At 40.8% G+C, this 16685-nt stretch overlaps 1 protein-coding gene across 1 annotated transcript; it reads left to right on the top strand.

The window, feature by feature from the left end:
* Window positions 1-15311: 15311 nt before the first annotated feature.
* On the top strand, window positions 15312-16247 carry LOC100355528 (olfactory receptor 8S1). The gene has a single exon (XM_002711087.1). It carries the CDS (start codon window positions 15312-15314, stop codon window positions 16245-16247), a length of 936 nt encoding a protein of 311 aa, XP_002711133.1.
* The last annotated feature ends 438 nt before the right edge of the window (window positions 16248-16685 follow it).

Consider the following 16685-nt stretch of genomic DNA (forward strand, 5'->3'; position numbering starts at 1 on the left):
AATAAATGAGCTTTCAGCACATCTCAAGGATCTAGAAAAACTGCAGCATACCAGACCCAAATCTAGTAGGAGAAGAGAAATAATTAAAATCAGAGAAGAAATTAACAGGATTGAATCAAAAAAAATTACAAAAAATCAGCCAAGCAAAGAGCTGGTTTTTTGAAAAAATAAACAAAATTGAGACCCCATTGGCCCAACTAACTAAAAAAAGACAAGACCCAAATCAATAAAATCAGAGATAAAAAAGGATTCATAACAACAGACACCACAGAAATAAAAAGAATCATCAGAAATTACTACAAGGACTTGTATGCCAGCAAACAGGAAAATCTATCAGAAATGGATAGATTCCTGGACACATGCAACCTACCTAAATAGAACCATGAAGACATAGAAAACCTAAATAGACCCATAACTGAAACAGAAATTAAAACAGTAATAAAGGCCCTCTCAACAAAGAAATGCCCAGGACCAGATGGATTCACTGCTGAATTCTACCAGACATTTAAAGAAGAACTAATTCCATTTCTTCTCAAATATTCAGAACAATCGAAAAAGATGGAATCCTTCCAAATTCTTTCTATGAAGCCAGCATCACCTTAATCCCTGAGCCAGAGAAAGATACAGCCTGAAAGAAAATTATAGACCAATATCCCTGATGAACATAGATGAAAAAATCCTCAATAAAATTCTCGCCAATAGAATACAACAACACATCAGAAAAATCATCCACCCAGACCAAGTGGGATTTATCCCTGGTATGCAGGGATGGTTTAATGTGCACAAAACAATCAATGTGATACACCACATTATCAGACTGCAAAAGAAAAACCATATAATTATCTCAATTGATGCAGAGAAAGCATTCGATAAGATTCAACACCCTTTCATGATGAAAACTCTAAGCATTGGGTATAGAAGGAACATTCCTCAATATAATCAAAGCAATTTATGAAAAACCCACAGCCAGCATCCTATTGAATGGGGAAAAGTTGGAAGCATTTCCACTGAGATCTGGCACCAGGCAGGGATGCCCACTCTCACCACTGCTATTTAACATAGTTGTAGAAGTTTTAGCCAGAGCCATCAGACAAGAAAAAGAAATCAAAGGAATACAAATTGAGAAGGAAGAAGTCAAACTATCCCTCTTTGCAGACGATATGATTCTTTACTTAGAGGATCCAAAGAACTCTACTAAGAGACTATTGGAACTCATAGAGAAGTTTGGCAAAGTGGCAGGATATAAAATCAATGCACAAAAATCAACAGCCTTTGTATACACAAGCAATGCCACAGCAGAGAAAGAACTGCTAAGATCAATCCCATTCACAATAGCTACAAAAACAAGCAAATACCTTGGAATAAACTTAACCAAGGACGTTCAAGATCTCTACGATGAGAATTACAAAACCTTAAAGAAAGAAATAGAAGAGGATACCAAGAAATGGAAAAATCTTCCATGCTCATGGATTGGAAGAATCAACATCATCAAAATGTCCATTCTCCCAAAAGCAATTTCTACATTCAATGCAATCCCAATCAAGTTACCAAAGACATTCTTCACAGATCTAGAAAAAATGATGCTGAAATGCATATGGAAGCACAAGAGACCTTGAATAGCTAAAGCAATCTTGTACAACAAAAACAAAGCCAGAGGCATCACAATACCAGATTTCAGGACATACTACAGGGCAGTTGTAATCAAAACAGCATGGTACTGGTACAGCAACAGATGGATAGACCAATGGAACAGAATTGAAACACCAGAAATCAACCCAAACATCTACAGCCAACTTATATTTGATCAAGGATCTAAAACTAATTCCTGGAGCAAGGACAGTCTATTCAATAAATGGTGCTGGGAAAACTGGATTTCCACGTGCAGAAGCATGAAGCAAGACCCCTACCTTACACCTTACACAAAAATCCACTCAACATGGATTAAAGAACTAAATCTACGACCTGACACCATCAAGTTATTAGAGAACATTGGAAAAACCCTGAAAGATATTGGCACAGGCAAAGAGTTTCTGGAAAAGACCCGGGAGGCACAGGCAGTCAAAGACAAAATCAACTATTGGGATTGCATCAAATTGAGAAGTTTCTGTACTGCAAAAGAAACAGTCAGGAGAGTGAAGAGACAACCGACAGAATGGGAAAAAATATTTGCAAACTATGCAACAGATAAAGGGTTAATAACCAGAATCTACAAAGAGATCAAGAAACTCCACAAAAACAAAACAAACAACCCACTTAAGAGATGGGCCAAGGACCTCAATAGACATTTTTCAAAAGAGGAAATCCAAATGGCCAACAGGCACATGAAAAAATGATCAAGGTCACTAGCAATCAGGGAAATGCAGATCAAAACCACAATGAGGTTTCACCTCACCCCGGTTAGAATGGCTCACATGCAGAAATCTACCAACAAAAGATGCTGGCGAGGATGTGGGGGAAAAGGGACACTAACCCACTGTTGGTGGGAATGCAAACTGGTCAAGCCACTATGGAAGTCAGTCTGGAGATTCCTCAGAAACCTGAAGATAACCCTACCGTTCGACCCAGCCATCCCACTCCTTGGAATTTACCCAAAGGAACTTAAATTTGCAAACAGAAAGCGGTCTGCACCCTAATGTTTATTACAGCTCAATTCACAAAAGCTAAGACCTGGAAACAACCTAAATGCCAATCAACGGTAGACTGGATAAAGAAATTATGGGATATGTACTTTTTAGAATACTATACCGCAGTAAGAAACAACGAAATCCAGTCATTTGCAACAAAATGGAGGAATCTGGAACACATCATGCTGAGTGAATTAAGCCAGTCCCAAAGGGACAAATATCACATGTTCTCCCTGATCGCTGACGACTAACTGTGCACCAAAAAGGAAACCTGTTGAAGTGAAACAAACACTATGAGAAACCGTGACTTGATCAGCATAACCCTGACTGTTAATGAACAACTTAATACGTCATCCCTCTTAGTATTTTTTTGTCTGTGCTTCTTAATACTACTGGTTTAATTCTGTAATTAATACACAGTTATTCTTAAGTGTTGAAAATTAACTGAAATGTGATCCCTGTTAAACATAAGAGTGGGAATAAGAGAGGGAAGAGATGTACAATTTGGGACATGCTCAAGCTGACTTGCCCCAAATGGTAGAGTTAGAAACATACCAGGGGATTCCAATTCAATCCCATCAAGGTGGCATGCACCAATACCATCTCACTAGTCCAAATGATCAATTTCTGTTCACAATTGATCATAATGATAGGACTAAGAGTCAAAGGGAGCACATAAACAAGTCTAGTGCCTGCTAATACTAACCATAGAATAAATAAAGGGGAGAGCGATCAACATGGGAAGCGAGATACACAGCAGACTCATAAAATGGCAGATGTCCTAAACAGCACTCTGGCCTCAGAATCAGCCCTAAAGGCATTCCAATCTGGCTGAAAAGCCCATGAAAGTATTTCAGGCATGGAAAGCCAAGACACTCTGGCAAAAAAAAAGACATAAATGGTAGATCCCTGTGAGTGAGATCCCAGTGGAAAAAAACGGGTCTTCAAAGAAGGAGGTACCTTTCTCTGAAGGGAGGAGAGAACTTCCACTTTGACTATGACCTTGTCTAAATAAGATAAGAGTCGGTGAACTCAAAAGGCTTCCATAGCCTTGGCAACTCATGACTAGAGCCTAGAGAGATTACTGATGCCATAAAAAGCAGTTCAATTTGTAAAGTAAACAACAGGAGGCACTGTGCACCTACTCCTCATGTAGGATCTCTGTCCTTAATGTGCTGTACATTGTGATTTAATGCTATAACGAGTACTCAAACAATATATTTCACTTTGTGTTTCTATGGGGGTGCAAACTGTTGAAATCTTTACTTAATGTATACCAAACTGATCTTCTGTATATATATAGAAAATTGAAAATGAATCTTGATATGAATGGAAGGGGAGAGAGAGCGGGAAAGGGGAGGGTTGCGGGTGGGAGGGAAGTCATTGCAGGGGGGAGCCAATGTAATCCATAAGCTGTACGTTTGAAATCTATATTCATTAATTAAAAGTTAAATAAAACATATTCAAAAAAGAAAAAAACAGTAGACTGGATAAAGAAATTATGGGACATGTACTCTATAGAGTACTATACAGGAGTCAAAAACATTGAAACCCGGTCATTTGCAACAAGATGGAGGAATTTGGAAAACATCATGCTGAGTGAATTAAGCCAGTCCCAAAGGGACAAATATCATATGTTCTCCCTGATTGGCGACAACTAACTGAGCACCAAAGGGGAAACTTGTTGAAGTGAAATGGACACTGTGAGAAACAGCGACTTGATCAGCTCTTGTCCTGACTGTTGATGTACAATGTAATACTTTATCCATTTTAGTATTTTTTTGTTCTAGTACTATTGGTTGAACTCTGCAATTAACACACAATTATTCTTAGCTGTTTAAATTTTAACTGAAAAGTGATCCCTGTTAGGAATTTGGAAAACATTGTGCTGAGTGAAATAAGCCAGTCCCAACGGGACAAATACCATCTGTTCTCCCTGATCGTTGACAACTAACTGAGCACCAAAAAGGAAACCTGTTAAAGTGAAATGAACACTATTAGAGAAACGGTGACTTGATCAGCCCTTGCCCTGACTGTTGATGAACAACTTAATACTTTATCCCTCTTAGTATTCTTTTTTGTTTGTTCTACATAATACTTTTGGTTGAATACTGTAATCAATACACAGTTATTCTCAAGTGTTGAAACTTCACTGAAAAGTGATCATTGTTAAATGTAAGAGTGGGAATAAGAGAGGGAAGAGATGTGCAATTCGGGACATGCACAAGCTGACTTACCTCAAATGGTAGAGTTAGAAACATACCAGGGGATTCAAATTCAATCCCATCAAGGTGGCATGTACCAATGCCATCTCACTAGTCCCAGTGATCAATTTCTGTTCACAATTGATCATAATGATAGGACTAAGAGTCAAAGGGATCACATAAACAAGCATAGTGTCTGCAAATACTAGCTGATAGAATAAAAAAGGGAGAGAACGATCCAACATGGGAAGTGAGATACACAGCAGACCCATAGAATGGCAGATGTCCTAAACAGCACTCTGGCCTCAGAATCAGCCCTTAAGGCATGCGGATCTGGCTGAAAAGCCCATGAGAGTATTACAGGCATGGAAAGCCAAGACAAGACACTCTGGCAAAAAAAAAACTAAATGAAAGATCTCCGTGAGTGAGATCCCAGCGGAAAGAACAGGTCATCAAAGAAGGAGGTACCTTTCTCTGAAGGGAGGAGAGAACTTCCACTTTGACTACAACCTTGTCTAAATATGATCAGAATTGGTGAACTCAAAAGGCTTCCATAGCCTTGGCAACTCATGACAAGAGCCTAGGGTGATTACTGATGCCATAAACAAGAGTGTCAATTTGTTAAGTCAATAACAGGAGTCACTGTGCACTTACTCCTCATGTAGGATCTTTGTCCTTAATGTGCTGTACATTGTGATTTAATGCTATAACTAGTACTCAAACAGTATTGTTCACTTTGTGTTTCTATGTGGGTGCAAACTGTTGAAATCTTTATTTAATGTATACTAAACTGATCTTCTTTATATAAAGAGAATTGAAAATGAATCTTGATGTCAATAGAAGGGGGGAGGGAGAGGGAAAGGGGAGGGTTGCGGGTGGGAGGGAAGTTATGGGGGGGAAGCCATTGCAATCCATAAGCTGTACTTCGGAAATTTATATTCATTAAATAAAACTTTAAAAAAAATTAAAAAAGAAAAGAAAAGAGAGAGAGAGAGATTTTCCATCCACTGGTTCACTCCCCAACTGGCTGAAACAGTGCTGATATGAAGCTAGGAGCTTCTTTCCGGGTCTCCCACACGGGTGCAGGAGCCCAAGGACTTGGGCCATCTTCTACTGCTTTCCTAGGCCATAGCAGAGAGCTGGATTGGAAGAGGTGCAGCCGGGTCTCGAACTGGCACTTTATGGGATGCCAGCTCTTCAGGCCAGGGCATTAACCCGCTGTGCCACAGCACCAGCCCCAAGATACATTCTTAATTTACTCCGTCAAGCTTGTTGCTGTGAAGGCCCATCTTGTTGCCCTACCAAAGCTCAGTAGCCTGATGGATCTAGGGAGCTAAGAGGTTGGCAGGACAGGGCAGAATGGTGGGAGTCTCTTGGGATCTGGTCACCCTCATCTTCAGCCTCATTGTAATGCCGATTCTTTAGACCCAGTCTCCCCTTTGGTGCTCTTTCCCTTTAGCTACATTATACTGTCACTTTAAGAACAAAGTAATAGGAATGGTCAGAGAGTCATAATTTATATTAAAAAATTGTTGGACTTCTGAATACATTTTTAAATAAAAAATGGAAGCAAAAAAGTGCTCAAACACATACATGAGGATACTGAAATTCTCTAACAAAAATATTGAGAATATGAAACCCCAAATAAGAAAGGGGAACACTTACAACTGCTGGTAAGAATGTAAGTTAGGCCGGCGCCATGGCTCACTTGATTAATCCTCCACCTGCAGTGCTGGCATCCCACATGGGCGCTGAGTTCTACTCCCGGTTGCTCCTCTTCCCATCCGCTTCTCTGCTGTGGCCCAGGAAGGCAGTGGAGGATGGCCCAAGTGCTTGGGCCCCTGCACCTGCATGGAGACAAGGAGGAAGCACCTGGCTCCTGTCTTCGGATCGGCACAGCACAATGGCCATAGCGGCCATTTGGGGAGTGAACCAGCAGAAGGAAGACCTTTCTGTCTGTCTGTCTCTCTCTCTCTCTCTCTCTCACTATATCTCTACCTGTCAAATAAAAAAAAAGAATGTAAATTAGTGCAGCCACTGTGAAAAACAGTAGGGAGATTTCTTTTTTTAAGATTTATTTTATTTATTTGAAAGAGTTACAGAGAGAGGTAGAGATAGGGAGAGAGAAGTCTTCCATCCTCTGGTTCACTCCCCCAAGTTGCCATAATGGCCAAAGGTGAGCCAATCTGAAGCCAGGAGCCAGGAGCTTCTTCCAGGTCTCCCACGTGGTTGCAGAGGCCCAAGGACTTGGGTCATCTTCTACTGCTTTCCCAGGTGCATTAGCAGGGAGCTGGATTGAAAGAGGAGCAGCCAGGACTTGTACAAGTGCCCATGTGGGATGCGGGTGCTGCAAGCAGTGGGAATTGGGGAGGAAAGAGGAAGAAGGGCAGGAGTGTGGGTGGGTGGAAGGGAGGGTAGCGTGGGAAGTACCACTATGTTTCTGAATTTCTTTCTTTTTTTTTTTTTTTTTTTTTTTTTGACAAGCAGAGTGGACAGTGAGAGAGAGAGAGAGACAGAGAGAAAGGTCTTCCTTTTGCCGTTGGTTCACCCTCCAATGGCCGCCGTGGCCGACGCCCTGCAGCCAGCGCACCATGCTGATCCGAAGCCAGGAGCCAGGTGCTTCTCCTGGTCTCCCATGCAGGTGCAGGGCCAAGGACTTGGGCCATCCTCCACTGCACTCCCGGGCCATAGCAGAGAGCTGGCCTGGAAGAGGGGCAACCGGGACAGAATCCGGCGCCCCGACCGGGACTAGAACCCCGTGTGCCGGCGCTGCAGGGCGGAGGATTAGCCTATTGAGCCACTGTGCCGGCCTGTTTCTGAATTTTTATTTAGGAAATACATGAAGGGGCCAGCACTGTGGTGTAGTGGGTTAAGCTGCTGCCTGCAGTGCCAACATCCCATATGGGTGCTGGTTCGAGACCTGGCTACTCCACTTCCCATCCAGCTCTCTGCTATGGCCTGAGAAAACAGTAGAAGATGGCCCAAGTCCTTGGGCCCCTGCACCTGCATGGGAGACCCAGAAGAAACTCCCAGTTCCTGGCTTCAGAAAGGCACAGCTCCAGCCACTGCAGCCAATTGGGGAGTGAACTAGCTGATGGAAGACCTCTCTCTCCCTCTGTGCCTCTCCTCTCTCTGTGTGTAACTCTGACTTCCAAATAAACAAAAATCTTTTAAAAAAATAAAATAAAAAATACATTATATGTATATCTTAAGTTTTTTAAAAGTTGATCTAAATTGCATGTGTGAAATGCATGAAGTCTGTACACCTTAAATAAAAGGTTTCTAGGTTAAAAAACAAAAAAGTTGAATGTACAATTAAGAACATGTCATTCCTTCTAAGATCTCTTGTCTCTTTTCATCATTTGGCACTTCTTACTCAAGCAATGTTGAATGAGTGTTTGATTGACTCTTGCATCTCTTGAATTAAATTATTGTGGTAATTAATAAACAGACTTTAAAAAGTAATGTTTATGAACAAAATTGACATTTTAAGAGTTGATTATTGTTTATAGCCCTTGTCTATTCTCTGGAAGAACAGTGGGGTTTTTTTGTTTGTTTGTTTGTTTGTTTTACTTACTACTGTTTGAATTCTTTATTTAGTGGAGAGCTGAGCTTGTGACTATAAAATAAAATTAAAGTATATCATGGTAAAATTTTTAAAAAATGTAAGAGGGGCCCAGTGCTGTGGTATAGTGGGTAAAGCCACTGTCTGCAGTGCCAGCCTCCCATATGAGCACCAGTTGGAATCCCTGCTGCTCCACTTCTGATCCAGCTCCCTGCTATGGCCTGGGAAAGCAGTGGAAGATGGCCCAAGTTCTTGGCCCCTGCACCAATGTGAGACACCAGGAGAAAGTTCCTGGCTCCTGGCTTCAGATCAGCCTAGCTTTGGCCATAATGGCCATTTGGAGAATGAACCAAGAGATGGAAGACCGACCTCTCTCTCTCTCTCTCTCTGCCTCTCTGTAACTCTGCCTTTCAAATAAATTTTTTTAAATTTTTTTTAAAAAAGGTAATAAATGGAGGAGGGAGGTGGGATGGAAAGGATTGTTACAATCTTGAATCTGTATATATGAAATACATGAAATATGTTCATTTATACAGACATTTTTTAAAAAGAAGAATAAGTCCTCTGTGTTTGCTATTTATATGTTAACTCCACTGAAATTATGACTCCTCTCTGCCTCAAATAATAAATGAAAATTTTTGACATGGATGCTTTTAACAGTATGAACTATTAAAAGTAATTTATGGATGCCTTCATTATTTATCTCTTTAACAAATCCTTAAAATTCATCATATGTTCAATACAGAAACTCTACAACCTCAGGGCTCTATAATTTTCCTGCAGCGGAACTATCTCCTCTATTAAATCATAATGGACAATATTGTTATAAAAATAAGGAAAATGCAAATGTACATAAGAAAATGACCAGGAGTTCAGTAATCTATCACAGTCTCACTCCTTTGACAATTCCTAAAAGACATTTTCAGTCCCAAATTGCCATGATGAAAATGAAAATTTTTCAGATTAATTTTTCTTTAAATCCTTCTCATGTTATTTGGTATATATAATTGGCTCACTGAATTATAGATGTCTGACACATGACAATATACCCTTTTTTCCCCAATTGATAATCATTGTCATGAACCTGACATTCTGTGATGTCAATATTCCTGTTTTTGAGAAAAAAGTGAATATGTATATAATATCTATATATGAAGTGATTATTTCAATGTTAAAAATTGTTAGAGCTTAAGATATTAAAAATAGGCTGGCGCCGCGGCTCACTAGGCTAATCCTCCACCTGCGGCACTGGCACTCCAGGTTCTAGTCCCAGTTGGGGCGCCGGTTCTGTCTCAGTTGATCCTCTTCCAGTCCAGCTCTCTGCTATGGCCCAAGTGCTTGAGCCCTGTACCCACATGGGAGTCCAGGAGGAAGCACTTGGCTCCTGGCTTCAGATCGGCGCAGCGGGCCAGCCTTGGCGGCCATTTGGGGGCTGAACCAGCGGAAGGAAGACCTTTCTCTCTGTCTCTCTCTCTCACTGTCTAACTCTGCTTGTCAAAAAAATAAATAAATAAGTAAAATGTTAAAAAAATATATTTAAAATAAACACAATTGAAAAAATAAAATAAATTCCCTTATTCTCCCATTTTTCAGCCCCCTGAAACCCAACAGAGTTCTCATCTATGATTTAAATTATTGCCTTCACTTAGAAATGTTGTTACTGCTTTAGACAGAGTCCCTTGTGCCTCAAAGTAAGTTTAGCTTCCCAGTTAACTGGAAGTTTTGCAGTTGGCAAGTCCAAGGCTTGGCTTCAGGCTGAGACTGTAGGGAATACAGGATGTTGGCCCAGCTTCCCTTGGGGACCCAATCCAGCCCATGACTACTGGAGCACAGATAACCTGCTGGTTAGCTGTGTAGGAGAGCTCCTTTTTAAGATGACTTTAGAAAAGTGTTCCAAATCACAGAATAAGAAATAGAGAGCACATTACTGCATCTGAGATCTAATTAGAAGGTTTTAAAGAAATTACACGTAGTATTCAGAATACAAACTTTGTTAGAGAATATGACCCTAACTTTTTTTTTTATAGTGTCCTCCATTGCAGTGCAACATCAGTACAGGTTAAGGTGTTCAGAAGAATAGCCCTGAGTCTGTGACATATCTGCTGCTTACAGAGCTCAAATTATTCTGTGTTCTTTTCTCACTGACAAGAAAGAAAAACTGTCTACTCCAATAATCAAACTTCTGGAACAGGGGTTTAAGAAGACTCTACCCATAATAAGCTTGGGAAAGACAGAATGTGTACAGCTGCATCCTCCAAGAAAAGCCAGGAGAATGGTAAGAACCTCTAAGGTGGCCGGCGCAGCAGCTCACTTGGCTAATTCTCTGCCTGCGGTGCCGGCACCCCGGGTTCTAGTCCTGGTTGGGGCGCCAGTTCTGTCCCAGTTGATCCTCTTCCAGTCCAGCTCTCTGCTGTGGCCCAGGAAGGCAGTGGAGGATGGCCCAAGTGCTTGGGCCCTGCACCCGCATGGGAGACCAGGAGAAGCACCTGGCTCCTGGCTTCGGATAGGCTCAGCATGCCAGCTGTAGCGGCCATTTGGGGGGTGAACCAGCGGAAGGAAGACCTTTCTTTCTGTCTCTCCCTCTCACTGTCTAACTCTGCCTGGCAAAAAAAAAAAAAAAAACTCTAAGGGGATAACGGTGGCTACTGGAGGCCGGCAGTGTAGGGGAGGGAGGGAATGGGAGAGGTTTATCTGACACTGTGTTAGAGTTAGATATGCCTGAAAAGTTCTTGTGTTTGTTCCACAGTATACTGTATAGTTCTCTTTTTAAAAAAATTAAAAAGGATCTTTTAAGTTTTCACCTTAAGTAAATTTTAAATATTTGGGGAAATGAATACATATACCCTGATTGGACATTATGCGATATATACATTGTACCCCATAAATATCAACAAGTGTGACACATCAGTTAAAATTTTTTAGAAAGAAAAGGATCCATTACTTGGAAAGAACACATTTTATTCATCCATTGATCTGTTGATGGTCGTTTGGGTTGTTTCCATCTTTTGATTTTAAATAATGCTACTGTGAAATATTTGCATATGAGTTTTTGTGTGCACATTTCGATGTTTGTAATTTCAATGAAAACGAAATAAACTTCTAGTGAAAGATGCTAGCATTAACTTCAAATACCTGGGAATGTAAAATAGGCCAATGCTTGTCTCATGCATGCATATATTGCATAAGATAATATATAATGCATATATTGTCTCTGATAAGTAGGAGAAAATGTATATATATATATATATATAATATATATGTAACTCTGGATGCCATATTATGTGGTATATCCATGTTGTCTTCATTGAATTATACCCCTAACATACTAATATTTCCTCATTTTTTATATCCACACTGTTCTTTGTGTTTGTACTTCCCTGATCCTCAAACTTCCCAAATCTTGTTATTTGGATGTTTCTCTTACATATTGCGTACAGTTGGTGTGAATAATGTGAGAGAGCACGGGCAAGCACAGCTCTGAGAACAATTTTAAGTAAATGAAGTTGGGTTTTAGCCCTAATTTCTCCCATGTCAGATTGTTCCTCACGCACCAAGGGTCTGAACATTCACCCTCAACCCCCTGCATCCTTCAGCCACTGTGTGCTGGCTGGCGTTCCACACACATCCTTCCCTTACTCCTTCTCTGCAGCAAGAGCTTTCAGCCCCTGTGTGGGAAGGCTCTGTGCCAGGCCCTGCTGCGTCCCTAGTTTTATAGAAACCAGCCATCAGGTAGCTTTCCCTTTAAGCGACATTGGGCAATGAAGATTCGTTTCCCTCAGAGCTGTTTTCAGCTCTGGGCTTGATCCTTCAGGCAGTGAAACAACTACATGATTTTCTGCCTTAACATTTAAATTAGGGAAGATTATTATTTTAGTGGACTTTCTGAGAGTCACAAAATCATACCCATACCCAATATTCTACCTCATCTCTGTAAGGGTAATTAATAAAAATGACCAAGTGTACAACAGAAAAGAAGTGTCTGTGTTGGCAGAATGGTGAACTGGGAGTTTATCTAAGACAACCTAAAATTCTCTTTGGCGTCTTCAGCCCTGCCATGATCAACTTAATTGTCTTTCCCTTTCTTCACTTCCTGCTGTTATCCCATATTCTAAATCTGACACCTTTTATACCTCAGGATTACATTAAGCCAATCATTGTTATAGTCCATGCCTGTATTCCCACTGAACTAGGGTCTTTTGACTTTTAACTCATTGAACTGTTTATTTAGTGCAACATTAAGACACTGACCACCTTCCCTTCTGAGGAGCAACTGCAAGGTTGAATTTTTTATGCCTACTTGCCCTAGGATTTAAATTAAAACATTTTTCACTAAAGAAATCACCAACATTTGTTTGAGGTGATGGTCAGTGATGGAGGGATAGGGAGATGTCTTTATGAGAACTTGAAAACCAAGTGAGATAAGTCGCTGCCGACTTTGTTCATATGAAATGCAGATGAAGGGCAGAGGGAAAATGGGTTTCCAGCAATGCCACCATGTACTTGGAGTGAGCACTTGAAGCCCCTGTGGATGCGGTGGTCAGCTTCTCCTCGTAAGTGAAATTGCAAGAATGAAAGGAATTTTCTGCACAGCTCCAACCACAAATACTTTGAAATACTCAAAAATTTAGATAGAACATTCACCATTTGACTCTTCTGGTCCAGATTCCAAATGAAAGTGTTTGCTTTCCATTATGTTTACAATGTTTTCCGTGCAGGGTCCTCAAAAGTAATTTCTCAGGCTGACTGCACTTCACCATCGCAGGGTCTAAGCTAACACCCTGCAGGCGAGCCCAGGCGGAACTGCCCTGTCTTTCCAGCCACACAGGTAAACTAAACGTGGTTCTAAGATGGATTTGTGCTTGGACTGCTGGTTTGTTAAAGGGATCAGAATCTAAGCTTCTCTTGATGAGTTAACACCTGGCCACAGATTACTGGCGAAACCAGAGGGTCAGAAATAAGACTTTCTCAATGAACAAGACCAAATATTTGCATAGAAACAGAAGACTGTCATGGAAAAAGTGTAGGGGGCAAAAAAATAAAACTAGTAAATTAGCATGAAGTAAGTCTTTACCTAGGACAATGACTTACTGTATAACCCCATAAATTCAGGTTCAAAATGGGTTTATATATAGAATCATCATTAATATAAACTGTTCACGGTTCTGCCCCCTCTGACACTCAGCTGATACCTAGGGCAAGAGGATGCAGGACAATTTTAAAACAGAACTGTAAGTAATAGATCGTAGTTAAAAAATAAGAATGGGAATAGGAGAGGAAGGAGGAAGAGTGGTGGGAAGAATCACCATGTGCTTAAAATTGTAATTATGAAATGTATGAAGTTTGTATTCCTTAAATAAAAGGTTTCTGGGGGAAAAAATTTTAAAAATAGAACTGTAAGAGAGTTTTCACCACGTAACATAAAGTAACTGAGAGCAGGAAGCCAATGACTCGAACAGAGAGCTGTGCTCAGCGAAGGGAGCAGTCAAAACAGGCTATAAGAAAAAGCAGGTTTACAGGCGAAATTAGAAAGCCCATGAAAATTTGGGTTGGTGGAATTAAGGGGAAGATATTTTTGAAAGAAGTGAAGCAAAATCATAGGGAAAAAAATGGGTTTTTTGTTATCAAAAGTGACCAAAATTGGGGCAGGTGTTTGGCACAGTGGTTAAGGTCCTCCTGAGACACCCACTTCCTATATCGGTGTGTCTGGTTTCAAGTCCAAGCACCACTGATTCCAGCTTCATGTTAACTCACACCCTGCAAGACAACAGATGATGGCTCAAGGGCTTGGGTCCCTACAACCCATGTGGGAGAGATGGATTGAGTTTTGGACTCCTGATTTTGGTCTGGCACAGTGCCAGCTGCTGAAGGAATTTGGAAGTAAATCAGCAAGTAAAAGCACTCTGTCTCTGTCTCTCTTTATGCCTTTAAAATAAATGAATTTTTTTCCAAAAAAAAAGTCACCAAAATAACTGAAAGATTAAGGGTATATGAGGAAGAACTCTAAATGTCAAAGTTAGAAAAGTGTTGCTTTCCACTACGGACCAAGCCTGGACATTAGACTGATAAATAGGAAAAATGTAATGTATTTCTTGGTTCTTCAACTCGTCAACATGACATTGCAAAATATCCCTGAATATCTGGCTTCTCATGAGAAAGACAGGGATAAAATTCCCTATCACAGGTATAAGAATTTTGTGATAATTCTCAGAATTACTTGGAAACCAGTTGAGTTAGTGACTGAGAAAATGCTCTGTGTATAATAAAGTTCTGTTAAGTTAAATGTGCTGTTTATGAAGTAGGGAGCAGGGCCACATTGTGACTTCTATGAGCATTATATAGTTTTATCTTTGTGAGCCCCTTTTCTCACAAAAATTAAAATTCACATTTTACTTTTGCATTGTTACATATATAATTCAGCCTACATTATAGTCAATTTTTCTTCTGAGCTTAAAAGAAATAAAAACATTTCAATTGGCCATCAAAGACTTGTGGCCACAGGATTTGTGCTCTACTATGCCCAATGGGAGTCAGCCCTACTAAGGAGCCACTGGACGATTTTGACAAAAATAAAAATGATGACTGATAAATTAGAAAGAGAATGTTTACAGCTCCACTGTATGTAAGCACTAGAATTCTTAAGACTTCTGAACTATAGGAAGAATACAATAGAAGTTAAATACCATGAGTGTTAGGAGAGTCAGAGATACCTATTTTTCCATTAAATCCCAGTGAAGGGGAATAGAATTCTCAAAAGTATGTGAACATTGTGACCCAAAATCACAGAACAGGACAGAAACTCTTCCTGAGACATAGGAGCACAGAGTCTAGACAAACCAGGGGGACAAATGAGAAGAAGGGGACAGAACAATTAGATTTCAGACTTATTTCTGGTTTATTCCAAAGGAATATTCTCCACAGATGGCCCCGAGGAACCACAGCACTGTCGAGGAGTTCATTCTGACTGGGCTGTCCGAGGACCCGCACGTCGAGGCTCTACTCTTTGTACTCTTTCTGGGGATTTATCTCCTGACCATGACAGGGAACTTGATGATGCTTCTGGTGATTGGAACCGACTCCCACCTCCACACCCCCATGTACTTCTTCTTGAGTAACCTGTCATTCCTGGACCTCTGCTTCTCCACTGTCACTGTGCCCAAGCTGCTGAAGGACCTCTTGTCTGAGAAGAAAACCATCTCTGTAGAGGGCTGCCTGACTCAGGTCTTCTTTGTGTTTATCACTGCAGGGACTGAAGCCTTTCTGCTCTCAATGATGGCCTATGACCGCTACGCCGCCATCTGCCACCCGCTGCTCTATGGCCAGATGATGAGCATAGAGCTCTGTGTGAAGTTGGTGCTGGTCTCCTGGGGCCTGGCCTCTCTTAACTCAGTGGTCATTGTGCTCTTGGCGGTCAATCTGGACTTCTGTGAGGCACAAACCATCCACCACTACACGTGCGAGCTGCCCTCTCTCTTCCCTCTGTCTTGCTCTGACATCTCCATCAATATAGACATCTTGATCTGCTCCACCTTACTTCATGGGCTTGGAACCTTCCTCCCAATCTTCTTCTCCTATGCCCGCATTGTCTCCACCATCCTGAGTATGCGCTCCACCACAGGCAGGAGCAAGGCCTTTAACACCTGCTCCTCACACCTCCTTGCAGTGGTCCTGTTTTTTGGGTCAGGTTTGGTTCGCTATCTTATGCCCACTTCAGGCTCCTCCCTAGATTTACTGTCTTCCTTGCAATACAGTGCCGTCACACCCATGCTGAATCCCCTCATCTACAGCCTAAAAAATCAGGAAGTACAGGCAGCAATGCAAAGGACATTTGGGAAGTACCTACATTATTTTAGGTAATGGACAAGGACACAGAATAGGAAATGAGCTTGTGTTGCCAATTGCTTGGATGTAACGTAGAATTTGGTGTCACATATCTCTCTCTCTCTCTCTCTCTCTCCCTGGCTATATTGACAACGAAAAATAAATATACAAAATTATGTCCAGTTTATATATGTAGGCCTATAGTCTATTTTTCCTTTATTCTTCTCTCTCACACCACCACCACTGCTTTCTTTCAAGGAAGCATAGTTAGATGCTGTATCTCCTAAATTGATCATATATGTATCGTGTCTGTTAGTACTTAGTCTTTTTGTCTTAATGGTCTACTCTAATACATGTGCTACCCAATTTATTGTCTCCTGTAGTATTTAGACATCTGTGTTTCTGCTTTATTATTTTAAATAATAATCATAAACCTGTATTTATGAAATTCAAGTTTACCAAAAGATGTGTGGA

The sequence above is a fragment of the Oryctolagus cuniculus genome, chromosome 11 (assembly GCF_964237555.1).
Source record: "Oryctolagus cuniculus chromosome 11, mOryCun1.1, whole genome shotgun sequence".
In the NCBI taxonomy this organism is placed as follows: domain Eukaryota; kingdom Metazoa; phylum Chordata; class Mammalia; order Lagomorpha; family Leporidae; genus Oryctolagus; species Oryctolagus cuniculus.

What these genes read in the sequence shown, in the direction of transcription:
- LOC100355528 (XM_002711087.1), top strand. Translation starts at nt 15,312, where the DNA reads ATGGCCCCGAGGAACCACAGCACTGTCGAGGAGTTCATTCTGACTGGG.